At 36.4% G+C, this 22,757-nt stretch overlaps 1 protein-coding gene across 1 annotated transcript in view; it reads right to left on the bottom strand.

Moving 5' to 3' along the window:
- Nucleotides 1–15,218, bottom strand: part of SHCBP1L (SHC binding and spindle associated 1 like) — a 50,962-nt gene extending 35,744 nt beyond the window's left edge. Inside the window, exons 1-3 of the mRNA XM_001375282.3 lie at nt 14,755–15,218; nt 11,770–11,919; nt 124–338 (exon numbers count right to left, since the gene is read on the bottom strand). Coding sequence (XP_001375319.1) covers nt 124–338; nt 11,770–11,919; nt 14,755–15,153 — 764 coding nt within the window. The 5' untranslated portion in view covers nt 15,154–15,218. The remainder of the gene's footprint in view (nt 1–123; nt 339–11,769; nt 11,920–14,754) is intronic.
- Between the last annotated feature and the right edge of the window lie 7,539 nt (nt 15,219–22,757).

Here is a 22,757-nt window from a genome sequence, read left to right on the forward strand (position 1 = left end):
AAATAAAATAAAACCAAATCAAAAAAATATTTACTGAGAATCTTCCATGTTTACGGATTACAAATCAAGTAAAACCAGGATAATGAATGTGACTAGCTTAAAACCAACCAAAAATACTAATACCTTACAACTTCCAAGGCCAGAGCAATATCATGTATATCATCATCTTGCCCTTGAACTGGATAAACTTCCAAAAGAGGTACACTGTGCTCTAGTTCTTCTAAAGTTTCATCAATCAAATCCCTTGGAATATTTGCAATATTGGATGAAAAGGGCTCAGCAACAGATACGGTAACTTTGAAACAAGATGATGAACTTTGGCGTGGTTTACAAGTTACCTAAAATAAATATTAGTAAATATATAATTAAAGATTTTGTTTGCTTTTCTAATGAATTTTTAAATATGGCTTACTTGTGGTTTTTAAAAGTTTTTCTGACTTAACAAACCAATTTGTATAATTGTTATTTAATTCTAATCCTGTGTCAACTGCTTCATAAAAAAACTCAAAACCTTTTGTAGTTTGTAGTTTGTATTTTGTAAATTATATTAGCATAAATGAGAGCACAGTTTGCATATTTTCAATATTTGTTCTATTGTAGTAAATGTACTTTTGTTTAAATAACGATTACAACTTCACTGAAATATTTTGGAAGTATAAACTAGTCAGTTACTAAATATTTTAAGTAAATATTTACAGGTATATTGCAATACTAAAGTACTAAATTTATCTAGCCATGATAAGACAATTTACTTCAGATAAAGCAAAACTAATTCAGCAGACAGGGAATTATCTATGTACAACTATTCGGTACTCTAGATAACAGGGATTTAAGCTATAAAGTAAAGGCCCTTAGAAGTCATCTGTGGCCCAGGGAGCTAAGTGACTTGCCATATCACATAGATAGTAGGTGATAGAGCCAGGATTCAAATTCAGGCCCTTTGCCTTCACGAATGCTTACTCCACAGTAGCATATTGCATTTTTCCTGCCAAAATTATTTTAAAAATAACTGTTAACACATCATTCAACAATCCCCTTTCCAACATCTCAGATGTAACATCTTTTGACCAACTTCCCAATTTTAACCTTTTATAGAATCAGCTGCTTCTTGTAAAGGGATCCTTAACATCTTTTGGCAAAAACAATTATAGGCATGATATGTAGGACCTGGTGGGTACAGAAGAAAGCTGGATCTGGAGTCAGAAAGGCATGGGTTAAAATCTAATCTCAGAAAATAGCTATGCCATTTAACCTGTCTGTCTCAGTTTCCTCCTCTGTAAAATAGAGATAATAATAGCACTTATCCCATGGGATTGTTTTGAGGATTAAAAGAGTTAATAATTGTAAAGTGCTAGAACAAAGTATCTGGCAAACAGTTAAGTGCTATATAAACATTAGTTATTATTATGGATTATGCCTCTGCTATCTGAATTATCTAGTCTTCTAAAAATGTACTTTTGTAATAGAAATCCATGAGAAAAAGGCAAGTTATGAAATAGAAAAAATATTTCTAGTCTAGAATGGAGATTTGAGGACAAAAATTTAACCATAGGAAATAAATCATATGTCATGTTATTTAATACCGAGGACTAGTCACTTAACACCTCTAGGGTCAGGTCTCTAATCTGTCAAAAAAAGAAGTTGGACTAAATGATCTCTAAAGTCTTACCCAAGCCTCAATTAATATGACCCAATGATTACTATTTATATACAAAGAACAAAGATTTTCCCCCAAATTGGCCATGACAAGAAATTTTATGTATAGAACCTAATTTTCCTACTGAATCCAAAGCTGTAGATAAATTCCTTTAAGATAAAAAATTTCTGGTCAGAAGATATAACAAAAATCACACTTGACATAACCACCCTTTTAAAATGAGGAGCTTAAAAGCAAACTATTCATTTTAAATAAACAAAAACTTTCCACAAACTCCTATCATGCATAGGCAGAATTTGTGCTGCTTTTCATTGTTCTCCATTTTACTTTGCTACTTTTCTGCCTCTGCTATTAAGTTCTAAAGGACACAAACAGATTTGGACTTCATAAATTGCTGTATCATCTTTCCTCTAAAACTTCTTTAGCTAAATTGTAGCTATCTAATTCAAATCTTTTAATTATTGAGATAACTGAGGCTTAAAAAGGTTAATGACCTATTAAAGGTTTTTTTTGTTTAATTTACCCAGTTATTCAACATATAATTTTATGCACTTATGGTATACAGGTTCTGAGTGAGATATAAAGATATAAATGGGGCAGTTTAGTAGCTCAGTGGATAGAGAGCCAAGCCTGGAATTGGGAGGACTTGGGTTCAAATCTGAACTCAGACACTTCTTAACTTTATGAATTTGGGCAAGTCATTTAAACCCCAGCTCTCTAGTCCTTACTGCTCTTAGACAGAAAGTCAAGACTAAAAAAAAAAAAGATTAAGATGAAACATTATCTGTGCCCTCATAGAGACTATAGTCCAATCAGGACCCAAGACATGGATAACTATAATATATAATATCAGATGAGAGTATAAAGTTGAAAATCAAAAGTGCTATGGGAAGTTTAAGGCAAATGCTATTATTAATTAAAAGATCAAAGAAAACCCAATTTTAATTGGGCTTCAAAGGCTGCAGAGGAATCAAGACCTTATGAAAAGTAGAGAGTAAGCAAAGAATGAAGATGGGACAACACAGGGCATTCATAGAGAAGATAGCAATTTAATTGGGCTTTCAAGGCTAGGCAGGAGTTCTATAGGTGAAATAAATGAAGGAAGGTTTTCAAGGTATAATGAAGAATGTGAACAAAGGAGAGGATCAGGTGGGCAAAGGACATATTTAGAAGACAGAGATTGTCTAGTTTGACTAAAAGATAAAACACTGAGAAGGGAATAATAATCTAGGACTATAAACACTGAGTGGTACTGGACAGTGAATGACTTGGAATACCAGGCAAAAAGGATACAATTAAAATTTGTGAGCAAAGAAAAGACATGATTAGTTGTGGCAACAAGATGAAAAATACTGGTGGTTAGGAAAGAGAGTAAAGATGGTAAAACCAATTTGTTGGCTTCAGCAATAATCCAAAAGGATGCTAATGAGGTGGTAGTAGGGATAGGTAACAGATGAGATTTGAAAAATGTTGCAGTAGTGCCATCAGCAGGACTTAGAAGCAGAAAGGATTTAAGAGATCAGCAGGACTTAGTAGCATAAAAGATGTGAGAGACAAGTAAAGTCATAAATCCAAATTATCATGCAAGATTGGCTAAATGGTGTTTCCACAGGAAAAAAACTGAGTTAAGGTTTTGGGATGTAATAAGATCGGTTTGAGATGCAAGTCTGAAAGCTCAGAATTGGAAAGGGTATGTTTCAGACCTCTGAATATGAGAAAATGAGAATGATACTTGCTTTTCTACTAATGATTAGAAGTGATTTGGAAGTAATTTGAATACAGTAACTTTAGCTTAAGCTACAAGAAGCTCACTATAAAAGAATGGCAAAAAGGGCCTGAGGTCATGCCACAAGAGTCAGCTGAAGAAATAGGAATGTTTTGCCTGGATAAGACTCAGTGAAATCAGAAAAGGACTGTCACCTGAAGAGCAATTAAATTTGTACTGATGGGGGCAGAGCCAAGACCCACAGTGGTAAGCCACAAAAGGATGAATTTAAGCTTCCAGTAAGGAACACTATTAATTAGCAATATCTAAAAGTGTAATGAGATGCTCTTGAAAGTATTGAGAAAAATCCCTTGCCTTGCTGGAGGTCTTTTTTCTTAACACAACTGGCAATGGTAGATATTATTAAGTAATAGTGGCGATAATGGACATCCTTGTTTCACTGTTGATCTTACTGGGAAGGATTCTAGCTTAACCCCATTACAGATAATGCTTCTTGAGGATTTAGATAAGTACTTATCATTTTAAGGAAAGCTCCAGACTTCCAGGTAAATATGACTGCGGTTTAGATGCAAGAATCTACCTCTCCTCATCGCCTATCAATATAGACTACCTCAAAAGGCCCCAAAACCCAAATTCATATGAATGAAGGGACTCCACAGTAGGGCACAGAATTGAAGGTAGGTGAGATTTAGGCATTTCCATACTGTATAATAAGGGGGTGAAATAGCTTTCAATAAAATGCAAGCTGATCTACCCTCCCCCACTCCACCTATGGAGCCAGTGCGCTAGACTCAGCCAGTGGAGCTAGTGAGCTAGTGAGCAAGCAAGGGACATCATTAGGTCCTTGGCTGCTGACTAAGACCACCAAAGACCTAACCCCTGAAAGCAGCTAGACTTGAGACCCCAACAGGTGGAAGAGCGCAGACCTTGGGCACCTGTGGAGATAGTGCAGAGAAGGGCTGCAAACAGCAGAAGCTGCGGAGACTAGAAAGGTGGCCTCAGACAAAAACCTCGCCCTTAGTTCCATACACAGTGAGCCTGCCCTCCTCACTCAGACTTCTGACTGGAAAGGGAAGGAAAAACCAGCATAGTGATGGCAAACAATACCCAGGAAAAACAACTTCCCTAACCCAAGAATACAAGAAGGCTTTGACCCTGGATAATTTTTATGGAGGAAAAATTCAGACTACTGAGGAAACAGCAGAAGAGGATGAACAAATAAATGCATCCAAACCTTCCCCCAAAATGGAAATTGGCCACAAGCTCTTGAAGAATTTAAATCAGAGCTTATGAAAAAGGTGGAAGAATATTGGTAAGAAAAGTGGGAAATAGTTCAGAAAGAAAATAACAGTTTAAAAGACAGGAATTCCCAATTGGAGACCAAAATTAAATAGCTGGAAGCCATGAAAAGTAGGCTAGGCCAAACCAAAAAGGAAAATCAAAAGATTATAGTGGAAAACCAGTCTTTAAAGACCAGAATTGGGTAACTGGAAGCCAATGATCTCACAAAACAGCAAGAATTAATAAAGCAAAGTCAAAAGGAAGGCTCCATTGTTTTCTAGGGTTTTAAATTGGAATGGATGTTGTATTTTGTCAAAAGCTCTTTTTGCATCTACATGATAATCATAATTTCTGTTGCTTTTGTTATTGATATGGTCAATTGTGCTGATAGTTTTCCTAATATTGAATTAGCCCTGCATTCCTACTATAAATACCACCTGATTATAATGTATGATCTTTATACTATATTGTTGTAACAGCCTTGCTAGTATTTTGTATAAATTTTTGCATTATTATTCATTAGGGAAATTGGCCCATAATCTTCACGCTTCCTGGTTTATGTATTAGCATCATATTTGTGTTATAAAAGTAATTTGGCATGACCTTTACAAATTTTTCCAAGTAATTTATATAACACTGAAAGTTGCTTTTAAATATTTGGTTTTATTCACTTGTGGATACAGATGATCCTGGGGCGGGGGGCGGGGGGGTGGTACGTTTTAGGGCGTTCAGTGATGGATTGCTCAATTACTTCTTCCTAAATTAGGGTTATTCAAGTATTCTAGTTCCTCTTCTGTTAATCTGGGCACTTTATATTTTTGTAAATATTAATCCATTTCACCTAAATTGTTCTATCTATTGGCATATAATTGGACAAAATAATGCCAAATAATTCCTATACATTTCATTTTTTTGGTGAATTCACTCTATTTTTGATCCTTGTAATTTGTTTTTTTAATGAAATCAACCAATGGCTTATCTATTATATTTTATTCATAAAACCAGTTCCTAATCTTACTTAGCTCATTGATTTTCTTACTTCCAATTTTATTAATCTCTCCTTTGATTTGCAGATTTCCAATTTGGTATTTAAATTATTTTCCTTTTTTTTATAGTTTTGTTTTTACTTGAATGTCCAATTTATCAATTTGTTCTTTCTCTATTGATATAAACATTTATCAAGATATGAAATTTCCCCCAACTATTGCTTTGGCTGACTAATTTGGTGTGTTGATCATTGTCATTTTCTTTCATGAAATTATGTATAGTTTCTATATGGTTTTTGATCTATTCATTCTTTAGAAATAGATTTAGTTTCCAATTAATTTTAATCTGTTTCCACAACTCTTTATTGAATGTAATTTTATTTTACTATGGTCTAAAAAAGATCCATTTAATTTTTCTGCATTTGATTGTGAGCTTTTATTCCCTATTATGTGGTCAGTTTTTGTGTAGGTGCCATATATAGTTGAGAAAAAGGTATACTTCATTCTATTATCATTGAATTTTCTCCAGAGGTCTAGTAATATCTAATTTTTTTTTAATTCTCTTCATCTCCTTAACTTCTTTCTCTTTTTTTTTAATGGTTAGGTTTATCTGGTTTTGAGAGGGGAAAGATGAGGTCACTCACCAGTATAGTTTTACTGCCCATTTTCTCTTTTAACTCATTTAACTTTTTCATTTGATGTGTAAAAAATAGACTCGAATACAGGACTACAATCCCCACAAGCCTTTGCTCCACTTCCCCAAAATGCCTTGTAATCTCACGGGAATTCTGAGGTGGGCCGAGATCGAGGAAGGATTTAAGCTGGTGGCAAAGGTTTTTGGGGCTCTTTTTTTGGACTTCCGTTTTGGAGCAGATGTGGCTCTTTCCATAATGTAGGCGAGGTCTTGTCTAGGCCTCTGGCCTAGGCACGTTTTCCTTATCCTGTATTTTCTTTAATTCTTAATCTTTAATAAACCTCTAAAAATATATAATACTCCTTGCAGAGAGAAACTAATTTCTACCTGCCTCAGTCTCCCTATATTCCTAAATTTTAATCTTTACAGATGTACATGTTAATATTGCTATTACTTTTACATATAGCAGCTGCTAGTAAAACATTCTCCCTGCTTATCTCTTTTTTAGATCTATTTTTGCATTTACTTTGTCTTCAGATTTTTGATTGCTATTCCAGATTTTTTTTCAAACGTTGGCCAAAGCATAATAAACTCTACTCCAGGCCCTTTATTTTCACTATGTGTTTCACTGTTTCAAGTTTATTTCTTGTAAAGAACACATTGTTGGATTCTGGTTTTTAATCCACTCAACTATCCAATTCATTTTATGGGTGTTTATCCCATTCACATTCACAATTAGGATTACTGTGTATTTCCCTCCACTGTTTCCCCCCCAGTTTATTCTTCTCTGTTTACCTTGTACCTCCACAAAAGTCTGTTTTGTTTCTGAACACTGCCTTTCCCAATCCATTCTCCCTTCTGTAAGCAACCCTCCCCCCCCCCCAACATCCCCTTTCACTCCTTTAGGGTAAGAGAGATTTCTCTATCCAATTAAATGTGTTATTACCCTTTGAGCCAATTCCAATGAGTAGGGCTGCACCCCATTTCTGCAAAATTTGACATCCACTGTAAAACCTTCCTTTCATGCCTCTTTTATGATATAATTTTCTTTTTCCTCCTTTTCTTAGTACATCCTATTTCTTAATCCTTAATTTTATTTTTTCAAAATCATCTCATCATAGTCAATTTACACCTGTGCCTCTATGTATTTCTTCTAATTGCTCTAATAATTATAAAGATTTTTAGTTATAAATATCACTTCCCATATAAGAACATAAGTAATTTAACACTTATTAAATCTCTTAGGATTTCTCTTTCATGTCTAACTTTTTATTCTTCTGAGTCTTGTATTTGAAAGTCAAATTTTCTATTCAGTTGTCTTCTCATCAGAAATGCTTAAAAATTTCCTCTTTCATTACATACTTACTTTTTTCCCCTTGAAGGATTAAACTCAAGTTTTGCTAAATGATTCATGGTTGTAGTTCTAGCGCCATAACTTTCTCAAATGATAGTCTAAGCCCTCTGATCCTATAATGTGGAAGCTGCTTTATTTTGTGTAATCCTGATGGGGGCTCCATGGTAACTGAAATGTTTGTTTCTGGCTGCTTGAAGTATTTTCTCTTGGATCTGAGAGCTCTAGAATTTGGCTATCATATTTCTTGGAGTTTTCATTTAGGGATCTCTTTCAGGAAATGATCAATGAATTATTTCCATTTTGCCCATTGGATCTTAGTTTTCCTTAATATCTTGAAATATGATGCCAATTTTTTTAAAAATCATGGCTTTTTAGGTAATCTAATAATTCTTACATTCTCTCTCCTAAGTCTATTTTTCATGTTATTTGTTTTTCTAATGAGATATTTTACATTTTCTTTTTTCATTCTTTTGATTTTTTTTTGGTCTTATGGACAATTAGCTTCTACTTGTCAAATTCTAATTTTTAAAGAATTATTTTTTCAGTGAGTTTGTGCCTCATTTTCCTTTGGGCCAATTATATTCTTTAAGGTCTTCCATGAATTTTTGTATCTCTTTTTTCCATTTAGGGCCAATTCTAGTTTTTTAGGATGTTATTTTCTTGAATATTTTTTGTGCTTCCTTTATCAAGCTATTGGTTCTCTTTTGATAATTTTCTTACATCACTTTCATTTCTTTTTCAAATTTTTCTTCTACCCCTTATTTGATTTCAAAAATCCTTTTTCAGCTCTTCCAGGAATTCTTGTTGGGCTTATGCCCAATTCATTTTTTTTTTCTTTGAAGTTTTGCTTGTAGACATTTTGATACCATTGTTTTCTTCTGAGTTTGTGTCTTGATATTTCCTGTCACTATAGTAACTTTTTATGATCAGGTTCTTTTTGTGGTGTTTACTCATTTTTTTCAATCTATTGTTCAACTTTCAACTTTATGTTAAAATTGGGCTCTGCTCCAGGTGGAGGGATACTGTTTCAGGCTTCAAGTTTTTTCATGCTGAGGTTTTCTGAGAAAATTCAAGTGGTCTGTAATTTTTGGTGTTTCCAAGGAGGTATGATCTAAGGAGAGATCATACCTTTTCTCCTCATTTGTGTCTGGTCTTTTCCTAGGAAGGGACTTTTATCCCTTTCTAGCCACTAGGATCTTCCTCCTGGCCCTGAATCTATGACTAGATTCCCTTCTCTCCTATAGTGGTCCTTTCTGCCTTGGAACTGAGACCAGGACCCCTAATCTCTCAGGAATAACCACAAGCACTCTTCTCCACCCTCTAGCCAGGCACCTACTCCCCTGTGGTTGTTCTTTTTTACTCTTAAACAATGACTCAGAATTGCATCTGGACAATGCATCAGGGTGCTGAACCCAGTACCAGAAAGGGGTCCCCTGTAATCTCTTTCTGATCAATTTTCCTACCTTCTTATCATCCATGGGTTTAAAGATTCCAAAGCTTCTGCTGCCACCAATACTGCAGCCATCTCTTAGGCCTGCTGCTGTCATTGTGAAGGCCCAGCCATCACCCTGATGAGGCAGAGCTTTCTTTTTTTTTTATTCAATTTTACTTTAAAATATTTTTCCATGTTTACATGATTTTCTTTCCCTCCCCCCTCTCAGAGTCAACAAGTAATTCCACTGGATTGTACAAATGTTATCACTTGATACCTATTTCCATACTATTCAATTTTGGTATAGAGTGATCTTTTAAAGCCTAAACTTCAAATCACATACCCGTATATACACGTGATAAGTGATGTCATATGTTTTGCTTTTGCATTTCTACTCCCATAGTTCTTCCTCTCAATGTGGATAGCACTCTTTTACTTAATTCCTTCAGGAGTGTTTTGGCTTGTTGCATTGCTACTAGTAGCAAAGTCCATTACATTATATTTTTCCACAGTGTTTTATTTTCTGTGTACAATGTTCTGGTTCTGCTCATTTCACTCAAGACAGATCTTTCTTGTTGTCTTTCTAAGTTGTCTTGACTAGAAAATTGTTTCATTTCAACCTTTTTTTTTGGCTCTGTCACTCCAGAATTTAATTTGGGGCATTTTTTAAAAGTTGTTTGGAGGAGGGGGCAGCTGGGTAGCTCAGTGGATTGAGAGCCAGCCCTAGAGATGGGAGGTCCTAGGTTCAAATCTGGCCTCAGACACTTCCCAGCTGTGTGACCACCCCCATTGCCTAGCCCTTACCACTCTTCTGCCTTGGAGATAATACACAGTATTGACTCCAAGATGGAAGGTAAGGGTTTAAAAAAAAAAAGTTGTTTGGAGGGGAATTTGGGAGAGTTAAAGTGAATTTCTGACATCTTGACTATCTCTAATTGGGATTCTTTAAGCAAAAGCTAGATGGCCACTGAGTTCCCCTTCAATTCTGAAATAGCTGAGGAAGACAGTGCAACAAAGTCAAATCTTTGGGGAACATAATAATAAGGGGCAAGAGAAAGGTTATTTGTATTAGTCATCTTTGAAATCTAAGAGTCAGGGAAATGGTGTTGGAAAACACAAATTTTAAAGCAATTAAGGTAAAAGTAGTAAAGAAATTGAACTGCAGATAGATAACTTTACCAATATGTTTAGTAAGAGTTTTCAAATGTAACTTGTGAGTCAAAAGAACTAAAGATACTTGAGCATATTTACAGATAGACAGCAAGGATTTAGTGGAGAAGCTAAAAATGCTTCTGGGCAAAGGAATAGATAATAAAAGTGTTCTTTAGGAAGCAAGAAGTATGATGGCAATACAGAACCTTAACGAGAAAGGAGAAGTCTATGAACAGAGGGAAGTAAGAGAGTAGGTAATAATAAAGGCAAGTTGTAAAAAATAGCATTTAAACTGAGTAAATGTTACTTATAATTTTAAGACCAACATTCAAGGAAAAACTCAAAAGGAATCAGAAAAGACATAAGTTCAACTTCAGTCTTTGAAACATTGTCTGCATAAGCCTAAGCAAGTCACTTAACGTCTTAGTGCTCTAGGTAACTGACACTAGAACTAGCAAAGAAGGTGTGGGCCTGCTTTGGTAGAGGAAGTTTCCCCTCCTGAGAGTTCCCTATACTAATTAAATCACAGGTTAGGAAAAAGAAAAAATCCCAAAGAATTATGAGCAAGTTAACTAAAATCACAAATCTTTTTTCTATTAAGTTTCTGTAGGTTCACAGATTCTACATGATTAAAAATATTTTATATGAAGATGATTGTACTGACCCACTTTTTGGTAAAAGACATTTTTAGTTTTCTAATAATAATGGATTATACTGCACTGTCCACATTCTTTTTTTTTTATTTTTATTTGGTCATTTCCAAACATTATTCATTGGAAACAAAGATAATTTTCTTTTCTTCCCTCCCCACTCTCCCACCACCTCTCCCATAGCCCATGCGCGATTCCACTGGGTATCACATGTGTTCTTGATTCAAACCCATTTCCATGTTGTTGGTATTTGCATTACACTGTCCACATTCTTGAAACTTGTCTGTCTTTAACTAAAGTTGATTTACAGAATAATCAGATATATGGCTAGAAGAGGGGAGAAATAAATGGTCTATGGAAATGAGATTTTTTCCAAAAAAAGCTAACTGACCCTCGGGGTAATCAAATCTATGAACTTGGCCTTTGAAGTAACTTATTCTAACCTATTGCTTTAACAGGCCCAAATCATATCTGATGAAGATAAGTCCATGTAGAAGCATGCCACTATAAAAATATGAGAAGATAAGAATTTTGCGGAGTGCGTTGGTCCTTCACTTTTTATTCCAAACCTGGATCTAATTACATACAGCAATTCAAACTAGGATAACAGGAGTTTTGTCTGATAAACATTTTAATACACAGAAGTTTTAAAATTGCATTTTAGTTTTCATGTCGAATGGCACTTTAAACATACTTAAAATTTTTCCAAAATGAGTATTCACTAAACCTAGTTTAGGCTTAACATTACTTAAAAAAAAAAATTTGTGAAAAGATAGATCTCATCCAAGTCCTATTTAAGTTAACTCTAAAATAATAATGTCCAAATCACTTGGGTTTTATTTAAGAATATTAAAAGGGCTTTATAACTTTATTTAAAAAAGAGTAAATTAAATTTACCTCAACAAGAACTCCAACAAACGGTATAGAAGCTTCTTCATATTTGATGAAGAACAACTCTGGATTTGTCTTCCAGACACCAAGCCATTTGTCTTTCATCTTTAATTTTTCTGACAGATATTTGCTCATTGCTTCATCAGCATCCTCTGCCTAACACACAAGCATAATGTAAAATATTAATAACATTGTGTTTATGTCTAAATTTTAAAAACTAAGTTTTCTTGCTGATTCCCATTTAAATATAAATCTATGAAGGAAAAAGGAATGTTCCTTTTCATGAAAAAAGGAAATTTGAAGAAACAGAAAGAAAAGTAAAAATACCATTTAAGCATTTTCTTTAGAATTAAACTGGAAAGCAATCTGTAAGCATAATATAATATTTTGCAAATGTATCTTTCACTCAAAACTGGAACACAATATCCAGAAGCACAAATGTGTAATTCTATAAGTAAAACGATCACATAAAAACAAAGCAAATAATCCTTTGCCTCAAACTAACTTTTGCAGAGGACTATGGTTTAATATCGAGAGAACTTTTCAGAAGATTTTAGCCTATGAAAATCTAATGTGTTCATTTTATAGAAGCAAATATCAGCAACATCCAAATTTTCTTGCTTTTATGGGATTGCTCTGGGTTAAAAGTTCAATTCAAGACTGACAAATGATGTATTAAATACTTTTTAATAAAAGACAATAATTTACATATTTATATGATTACTGTAAATTTCATTTACCCATTGCTATAAATATTTTTAGTATTCTTTTTTAGATTAACTTTAGTATCAAATGCATGCAGTCCATTCAAAACAAAATCTTAACTTTAAATTTTTTATTGAAATGTTATCTAATATTTATTGCCACCCAGGGTATATATAACAGGCAAAAATTTAATTTTTTAGGAATGTACATTACAAATATTGGCCATTTGAGAAATGACTATTCCTAAAATGAGGATTTCGCCCCTCTTTGAACACAAATCAAAGTTGAACATGTGTCAAATAAAGGTCCAAATTCTAAATAATCCAATCCAAAAATAAAAATTTGAAAAAAAAACCCCTAGAGGTAGCAAATTCACAATGGTGAGACACATGTCTTCAACTTTTAGGGATCACTAATTTAAAGAATACTTCAAAGTCTGTGGGAAAATAATGTTAACAAGCTTATTTATATTGCAATAATAATAGTAATAGTAAAAGATAGTCTTTAAGGGCTTACGTATCATCTCATTTTATTCTTATAGAAATCCTGGAGGGAGGTGTTGCTATTACCCTCATTTTACTGATGAGGAAACTAAGGCAGACCAAGGTCAAGTAACTTGCTCAAGCTCACAAAACTTGAAAATGGCCAGGCACTGTACTAAGCACTGGGGATACAAAATGAGGCAAAAGACGCCTTGCTTTCAAGGAGTTTATAGTCTAATGAAGTTAACAAGTAAACAATTATCTAAAAAAACCAGTTATATACAGGAAAAATAGATAAGAATCAAGAGAAGGAAGGCATTAGAATTAAGAAGAGTTCTGTGGAAGTTGGGTTTTAGTTGTGACTTGAAGGAAGCTAGGAGGCAGAGATGAAAAGAGCATTCCAAGCATGGGGTACAGTCAGAGAAAATGTTCAAAGCCAAGAGATAGAGTATCTTAATCAAGAAACAGGCAGGAGGCTAGTATCACTGGTTCAAAAAGTATGTGATGAGGAAGGAGTAAAGTATAAAGAGATTGGGAAGGGGGGGGGGGGAGGTTGGGGGGTGTGTGTTATATTATGACGGACTTTGAATGTCAAACAAAGTATTTTTTATATTTGATCCTGAAGCTGCTAAAGTACACTGAATAGGAGGGTAGGCTGGATAGCTGTGCTTTAGGGAAATCACCCTGAAGTCTCAGGTAAAGCCCCATATTCTATAAGAAGTCTTCCCACATCCCCCTTAATTCTAGAGCCTTTTCTCTATCAATGATCTCCAATTTATCCTATAACTGGCTTGTTTGATAAAATGGTTTATATGTTGTCTTCTTTGATAAACTTCCTCTCTAAATTCTCCTACAGAGCAGAGGCTGTCTTAACACAATGAGTGCCTGAGCAGAATAAGCACTTAAAAAGATGCTAGTTGACTGGCTCAAAGCAGGGCACTTTGTCCACTATGGAAGGATAGGATTTGGAAGTTCAAATCTAGCTCAAGATACTTAATAGTTGTGTGACCCTGGGCTAGTCACTTTACCTCTGTCTGCCTCATCTTCCTCATCTATAAAATGGGATTAACAACAGCAACTCCTTAGCTTGAGACATTTCTAAATTTTGAAGTGCTCTATAAATACCAGATATTTTTAATATTCTTATTTGCATGAGTATTTCCATACACCCACTGGGTCCAAGACTTCAGTATCTGATGCATGTGACTCATTAAGAAATAGAACTTTAACATTAAAATTTTTGTTGAAATGCTATCTTGTGTTCACTCTCACCCAGGATAGGAGAATAAGCAAACATCTAAATTTTTTAGAAACATACACTATAAGTACATCAAATTCCTGAGTTTCTGTGGAGCCAATCTAAGGGGCCCCTCAGAATTCAGTTGGGTGTCTTTGGGTGGGGGAGGGGGTGACCCTAGGCGGCTACATCTGGATTCCAATTGGGATGAGTCCGGTCAGAGGCCATATCATCCCCCTGGCAAGTTTTTCTGTCTATAACCACGGGAGGAATATCAAGGAGGGAGGAGGGAGGTGGTGGCCCCTGGAATCGGACAGAGCATAATTCAAATCCTGCTTCCTACTCTTCCTCACAAGGTGACCCCTGGTGTTGCTTAAACTGGTTTGCCTCACTTTCCCTCAAGTATAAAATAGGAAGGGCCCTCCTAGAGAGCTGGTGGGAGGCTTAGGGGAATTAATTGGAAACCGCTGTCCCAGGCACCCGAGGGACAGGGAAGTGGGGGTACCGACGTCCCTTCCACTTCTGTCCCCCCCTTCCCCTAACGCGGCTGGCCCGGGCCGACCTCACCTTGCAGCCCTGCAACACCTGGTCACAATAGAGCGCCACCTTCTCGTCCCGCCACATGCCCCTCATGGGGGACACACAGACTGGCGGCAGCGGCTGTGCCTCCTCCTCCTCCTCCTCATGCACCGAGAGCAGGCCTTCCTCTTCTTCCTCCTCCTCCTCGCCCTCGGCGGGGCCCTCAGCCTGGGGGATGGGCAGGAGCTGCAGCCGCCGCCTTGCCGCCTCTCGGCCTGCCTTGCCCTTCACGGGCCTCGGCGAGGCCACTACCGACCGCACTGGGGAAACGTTGCTTTTGGCGGTCGCGTCATCGAGGGCCGAGAAAACGGTCTTCTCCCCGCGTCTCCCGGGGCTGATCACCGCAGCTGAGTCCCCAGTCTCGGTATTGTCGGGTCCCGACGCCATCTCGTCCACAGCCTGACCCCGAGGTAGAACCGTTGGCTACTTTTCCCGCCCAGGGCAAGGTCGGCCAATGGGCACGCGGCACGCTCCCCGGCGTCGCAACGAGCGGCAGCGACTGCGCGCGGTTTACTATGGGAGGAGGGGGCGGCGGCCACATGGGCTCGAGGCCTCCCTTCTTCCCGACACCCATGCTCATCGTGCGCACGCACAATCCAGCTATCCCTATGCTGCCCACACACGGCCCTTTTCTCTGGAGAATCACCAGGGAGGTGGTGGCGTCGCCATGACTACTCCCTTTTCCCCGGAGGATACTGGAACAACAGTGTTTTCCCTTTTTTGACTAAATGCAAGTTGTCACACTGAATAAATGAGAATTAAAATAAAATTTTCGCCCTCTCTGACCCCAAATGCTATGCACCTGAGCCCTCATGTATGTGCAAACACGCACAAGACAGGGTCATGGAAAATTTACAACCCCACTGAGCCAGAGGACACTGGCTTTGGACACTCATTTCCCATAAATATTTACAAACAATGAGATGGATAGAAGGTTTTATCAATTAAACATCTGTGAAATGCACAAGGACAAAAATGAAACAAACAGCCTTTGGGCATGGACGGACAACAGGTAGCCAATATGTGTTCATCAAACAGAGCCAATAACTGAAATGGCCAGGAAATTTTTATTTATCATGGGCACTGTGCTACTATCTGGGTCCCTTAGCTTTATGTATTTACCCTTCTATTGCTGCTGTTCAGTTGTATCCATCTCTTGGTGACCCTGGGTACCAGTCTCTCCCCCAGATTTTCTTGGCAAAGATACTAGAGTGGTTTGCCATTTCCTTCTCCATTGAATTAAGGCAAACAGAGTAATTTGCCTAGGGTCTGTGTAAGATAGCTAGTAAGTGTCTGAGGCTGGATTTGAACTCAGGTCTTCCTGACCAGGCCCAGCATTCTATCTACTATCTAGTTGCCTCCGTACATTTTACCTGTACTCACAATATATGTGTATTTCTGATTATGTAGGTATACATATATACCCATAAGTACATGCAAACTATATATCCTGCCTAGGCATCTGCCCTAGTGGACTTTGGTTTGAGATTTGGAATAATCAAAGTCATCCGTACTGGCAGACCCACTTTGGGTAAGAGCAGGCAACTGCTTCTGTCATGGGGATAAAATAACAGAATTACAGAACAAAGAGAGCTTTTACAAGACTACCAAAAATTAGTACAAACATTTGGCTTCTTCCTCCCCTCTCCCCCCTCCTCCTCTTTTCTTCCTTCCTTCCTTCCTTCCTTCCTTCCTTCCTTCCTTCCTTCCTTCCTTCCTTCCTTCCTTCCTTCCTTCCTTCCTTCCTTCCTTCCTTCCTTCCTTCCTTCTTCCCTTCCTCCCTTCCTCCCTTCCTTCCTTCCTCCCTTCCTCCCTTCCTCCCTTCCTCCCTCCCTCCCTTCCTTCCTCCCTCTCTCCCTTCCTCCCTCTCTCCCTTCCTTCCTTCCTTCCTTCCTTCCTTCCTTCCTTCCTTCCTTCCTTCCTTCCTTCCTTCCTTCCTTCCTTCCTTCCTTCCTTCCTTCCTTCCTTTCTTTCTTTCTTTCTTTCTTTCTTTCTTTCTTTCTTTCTTTCTTTCTTTCTTTCTTTCTTTCTTTCTTTCTTTCTTTCTTTCTGCAGTGTAGTGATACTAACACTTCAATAGATTTAGGCAAGAGATGTAGTAAAAAGAAAAATGGATAATGGGAAAAGATGACCTAGACTTGTAGTGAGACCAAAGTGGTCAGCCTTTGTACTCCCTGAGTCATGTAAACATGGAATAATATTTAAAAATTTAAAAAACAGAGAAAATAAAATTGGGCTCTGTTCCTGGGTTGGAGAAAGAAAAAAAAGGAAAGGAAATTGAATCCCACAGACGTGAAGGGACTTGCCCTAGGTCATATTTATATAAGTATATGCCAGCACTGAGATTCAAACACAGGTCCTCAGAAACCCAATAATAGTACATTCTTTCCACTACCCCACGGCCTCTTTTCCCAACTTTATTGTGATGTACTTTACAGACAGCTTAGAATTCTCACATTGAAGGGTGACTGTGATTCAATACTTGGTCAGGAATTTTCATCTGAGAACAGCCAGAGGACTGGTCTGGGACCACATTTGGAATTGAAAATCTGTTCAAAGTAATACATGGTTGATAAAGACACTGCATGAAGAATTTCTGGTGTTGTTTTCCTACTGAATAAGCACTATATTGGTTGCCACAATTTCTATTTACAACTTAGCAATGAAAACACTGGAAGTATTGACATCACCCTAGCATACTGGGAAAACACCTGCCTTCCTTCACATTCATCTGGAAGAACATTTTGTTAGGATTTGGGTCCAACATGAGGAAAACATTAGCTATCATGTTAACATAGTTTAGGGAACAGTTACAATACTCATCATGTTCTGGGGTCATCTTACTTAGTCTGGCCCTTTTGTTGGGAAACCCAGATGTTACTAAACCAAGATGCAATCATGCAGATTCCACTCTCTGAGAACAAGAACTGTTTTGATATACTCTGTTCCCAAATAAGTTTGTTTCTCATAAATCCTACTTTCCTTTCTTTTAGTCTTAATAAATAATAAAGTAATAAAAGACATCTGTCCTGGAAGATGCTACATATGTAGGCAGAGCAGGAAACTACCTCTGTCATGTGAGTAAAACAATAATAGAATTTTGGAGCTAAGGGACACCTTACAAAATACTAGAGGTTATTTAATATGTACTATTTCCCTTACTACTTAAGTTTAATCTTTTACAGTTAAATTAAGAAAGACTAATCTTTAAAGTTGTTATATATATATTTCAATGAATCTATTTTCTAACCCTCCCACCTTCTCTCTCTCATTAGAAAAGAAAAAAAGCCTTGTAACAAATATGCAAATTCAAACTAAACAAAATTTCAAAACAATTTTTAAAAATTTTCTTATTTTACATTATGTCCATCATCTCTCTGTCAGGAGGAAGAGAATATATTTTATCTTTGATCCTCTGGACTCATGCTTGGTCCCTGAGTTGAACAGAGTTCTTAAATCTTTCAGGTGGTTAATTTTTCCTGTAGTGTGTATATTGCCCAAATTGTTCCAGTTCTGTACCTTTTATTCTACATTGGTTCATAGAAATCGTCCCAATTTTTTCTGAAGCTGTCCCTTTGATCATTTTTTTATTTCTTTACATAACACCCAGTACATAATGTAAGATGGGATTTTAAGATGGTAATTGAGTTGTTAAATAATGTTAGTTAAATTTCAGTCTGTTGATGTTTCCCAAAATCCTTCCTATCAATAATTAGGTGCTTAATAAATGTTCATTGACTGAATCATGGCATAATAGTATTTCATTATATTCAAATTAAGATTAAAATTCTCTGGAGGTCTTGTCTTAATTCATTATTATTTATTAAATAATAAAAAGTGGACCAGAGAAAGAAAAGGTACTGGTCATATTTGGCCAGCTCTTCCCTTTGCAAGCCTCTTCCCCTGACTGTCTGAGCCAGCTTCACAGCCAGACCTCAGATGCCCTGGCACTTTCCTGGGCAGCCATATATATATATATATATATATATATGTGTGTGTGTGTGTGTGTGTGTGTGTGTGTGTGTGTGTGTGTGTGCCAAGGGTTCCCCTAGCACTCTCCTAGCCATCTCTTCTCTTAGAAGTTCCAAGGAAAAAGAACCTTTATTTTTCTACTTCAATTTATGCTCCCTGTGATGTCCCTTTCCAGAGCCACTCCAATTTGGAGGCTTCTGGCTTCCATCTGGACAAGAGGCGGATGGACAAGAGGTGGATTCCAGATGCTAGTAGTCACCATGCAGTCTCCAGAATGGTGATATAGCACTGGTATAGATCTTCCATCCTGGTAAGGAGGATTTCCCCCATTGCCTCATAGAGATATGGTTCAGAGGCTCAGGAGTAAGATCATTTGCTTTACAATCCAAAGATTGTTTGGGGGTAACAAAAAAGAAGGTATCAACTAGTGTTAAATTTTCTCAGAATACCATAATTTGTCCACTTATTTCCCAATTGATGAGCATTCCCCTTAGTTTCCAATTCTTTGCGAACATAAAAAGACCTGCTATAAGTGCTTTTGTACATCTAGGGTCATTTTCTACTTTCTTTGATCTCAAGTCCTAACAGTGGTGTTGCTGAGTCAAAGGATAAACACAGTGTAATAGTTTCTTGGCCATAGTAACAAATTGCTTTTCAAAATGGCTGGACCAATTCATAGTTCCATCAATACTTTATTAATGTTAGTTAAATCATAGGCAATTATTAAAGTTGTTAATATCTTGCTCAGTTGTGTTTGACTCTATGTGACTCCATGGACTCTGTCAATGGGATTTTCTTGCAAAGATTTTGGGGTGGTTTGCCATTTTCTTCTCCAATATTTTCCCTTTTTATAAGGTTTAAGTGACTTGCTGAAGCTCACAAAACTAGTAAGAGTCTGAGGTTGGATTTGAACTCAGATCTCCCTGACTCCAGGTATAGTGTTATATTCACTGCACTATCTATCTGCTTCCATTATTACGTTTGTTGCTCCTATAAAGTTTCAGGTAGTTTGTATTAGAGCAGCAATATTTTCTAGACCTATATAGCTAACTGATGAATAGGCAATTATAGATTTTTAATATGTTTGGAGTAAGCAGTTAGAAAAAATAATAAATGGATATGAAAGATATGGCTTGATTGGATCAACAAAGATTGTGATTTATATATAATACTTTAGCCTTCAAATTTTAATAGGATGGCAGCCATGTGTGTTTTCCCATAGCCCATTCAACATTTGACATTTTCCTTTTTTTGTCAGAGTTGCTAATTTGATGTATATGAGATGGATCCTCAGAGTTCATTTAATGTGCATTTCTTTAGTATTTAAGGATTTGGAACATGCCTTCACATAGCTATTGATAGCTTGGTTTCTTCCTTTGAAACTGACCATCCATTTCCTTTGTTCATTTATCAATTGAGGAATGACTATTATTTAAAATTATAGAATTCAAATGGTAAATTTGAATCAGTTCTTTAAATATCTTGGAAATAAGACCTCTGTAATGTTTGAATGCCTACATTTAAAATTTCTCTTTTGGGTAAAGGCAATATATGTTCAGGAAATTCTGGTCAAATATGAATATTACTCGAATTTGAATGTTATTTTTATTATCATTAGTACTACTACCATATTAGCCCTAGCTTTCATCTCCCAAGGCAGCAATCTAAAGAAAATGGGAAGTAAATATTTATTAGCAAGGCACTATGTTAAGTACTTTACAAAGATTATCTTGTTTGATCCTCATAATAACCTTGTAAAATAGGTGTTATTATCTCTATTTTACAGTTGATGAGACAGAGGCAGATAGTGGTTAAATGACTTACCCAGGGTCACATATATAGTAAGTGTCTACAATTCTTCTTGATTCTAATATTGACTTAGGGCAAATACATTTTTCTCTCCTTTTTTAAAACTCTTACCTTACTTCTTCATTTTTCCAGGGCCAACACTGGTTATTGCAATTGGTTATCATAATCATAACTTAATGCTCCATTATGTTTTAATATTCTTTTTGTTTACATTTTTGTAGCCATTGTGGTTATTGTTTTCTCTTGATTCTGCTTAAACTTAACATTGTATCAATTCATACAAAACTTCCTATGCTGCTCTGAATTCCTAAAATAAATTTTAAAATAAATAAATAAAGCTCTTATCTTACTAAATTGTAAATTTCAAAAGCAGAAGAGAGGTAAGGGCTAGGCAACTGGGGTTAAGTGACTTGCCCAGGATCACACAGCTAGGAAGTCTCTAAGGCTAGATATAAACCCAGGTCTTGGTGCTCTATCCACTGTGCTACCCAGCTGCCCCTGGCAGATACTTTTTCATGAGGGTAAGAGTAGAGTAAATCCATCAGGGAAGTCAGGCTTAGTAGAGATTATTCAGGACAACTATAATAATTTCTTATAGATAAAAAGGAAAATATGTTCCAGTTTTGCCCAGCAGATGAACATCTGACCCATTTCTACCTAAGGGAGTGGGAAAAAGTAACTGAAGCAGAGAAGGACTTGAAGGGAAAAAAGAAAAAAAATACTTTAATCATTTTCTCATATACTAGCAAAATAACATGCCATCAAACAGCTCTGTATAAGTTGTTTAAAAAAGCAACTTAGGATGTTTGAGGGTTCCCCTAGTCCAATGAATGAATATCCTTTTATAGATGAAGAATAGACCTATAGAGGGGAATTGACTTGTCCTGGTCTTGCTGATAAGTAAGACAGCTAGGAATGCTAACCTAGGGGTTTGTTCTTCTAAGTTCACATGTTCTCTAAAATGCGTGTTTTATCTACCAACTTCACGGGAAGCAAGTTACAATTTTATAAGCATAACTTTCTTCACCTGACTTTCCTTTATTTCCCTCTGCCTCATAAATATTGATATTCTTATGTCCTCTGCAATATATATAACAGTGTAAATTTAATTTGTCCCCCCCCCCCAATAATTCATTCTTGATTTTTTGTGTGTGGTAATTTCCCCTGATTAGGAGGCCAGTTGATATGAGGAAAAATCACAGCCTAATAGATCTGGAAGAAACTTTAGATTGTCTGGTTCAGACACCTTATTTTACAGATATGGAAAATAAGCCTTCAAGAAGAGTGGTTGCTAAACCAAACTGAAATCCCAAGAAGTCTTCTGTCTTCAAGTCAATCTTTGATTCACTCTACTCTAAGAAGCTGTTTCTTACTCCCATCTTGCTTAAAAGTTTGGATTTGGGACCATTATAGATTGTGTCAGGATATTTGAATTTGGTTTGGGTCATACCTGTCAACAACATATGAATGTGCTACTCTGTTTGAGCTTGTAGATGGGGGGGGGGGCTGTTTTTTTAGTATATTGTTAGACAAATATTTGCTGAATGAATGAGTATATTGTTGAATTATTTGAAATACTGCCGCCATAGCCCTGGGGTGTTTGCAGGAATTTCATACTAATGGGGCCCCAGAAATAGTTATGTGGCACATAAAAATGTACGTTGTTGGGGGTTGGAGAGAAGGAGGAGCAGGAAAAGAGAGTAAAATAGAACCAATGTTTCCAATTGCTCTAGTGTGGATATAGAGGGTCATCATCATCCTATAAATGATTTAAGGGGGAAATAAGGCTTGGAATATTCAGGAGCTCTAATTGATTACCTTTACATTTTTTTTTAGAATGTTGTTCCTTTTTTAGAAATTTTCCATCTGGAGCTGGACCTATCTGTCGATATTTTTCTTTCATTTTATAAGTCCTTAAATAATAGCTTCTTAGTAAATACTAAAAAGTTGCACCAAGCTTGAAATCAAGAAGATCTGTGTTCAAATATGGTCTCAAATACCTAATAACCCGAAGTCATTTAGCCTGTTTGCCTCAGTTTCTTCATAGATAAAATGGGGATGATAATAGCATCTACCTCGAAAAATTATTGTAAGGATCAAATGAGATAATAATTGTAAAACATTGTCAACGTGGTGCCTGACACACAGAAAGTAATATATAAAATTTAGCTATTATTATTACATGAAGGCATAATATTAATCTTAGTTAT

This window comes from Monodelphis domestica, chromosome 2 (genome assembly GCF_027887165.1).
Source record: "Monodelphis domestica isolate mMonDom1 chromosome 2, mMonDom1.pri, whole genome shotgun sequence".
Lineage (NCBI taxonomy): Eukaryota > Metazoa > Chordata > Mammalia > Didelphimorphia > Didelphidae > Monodelphis > Monodelphis domestica.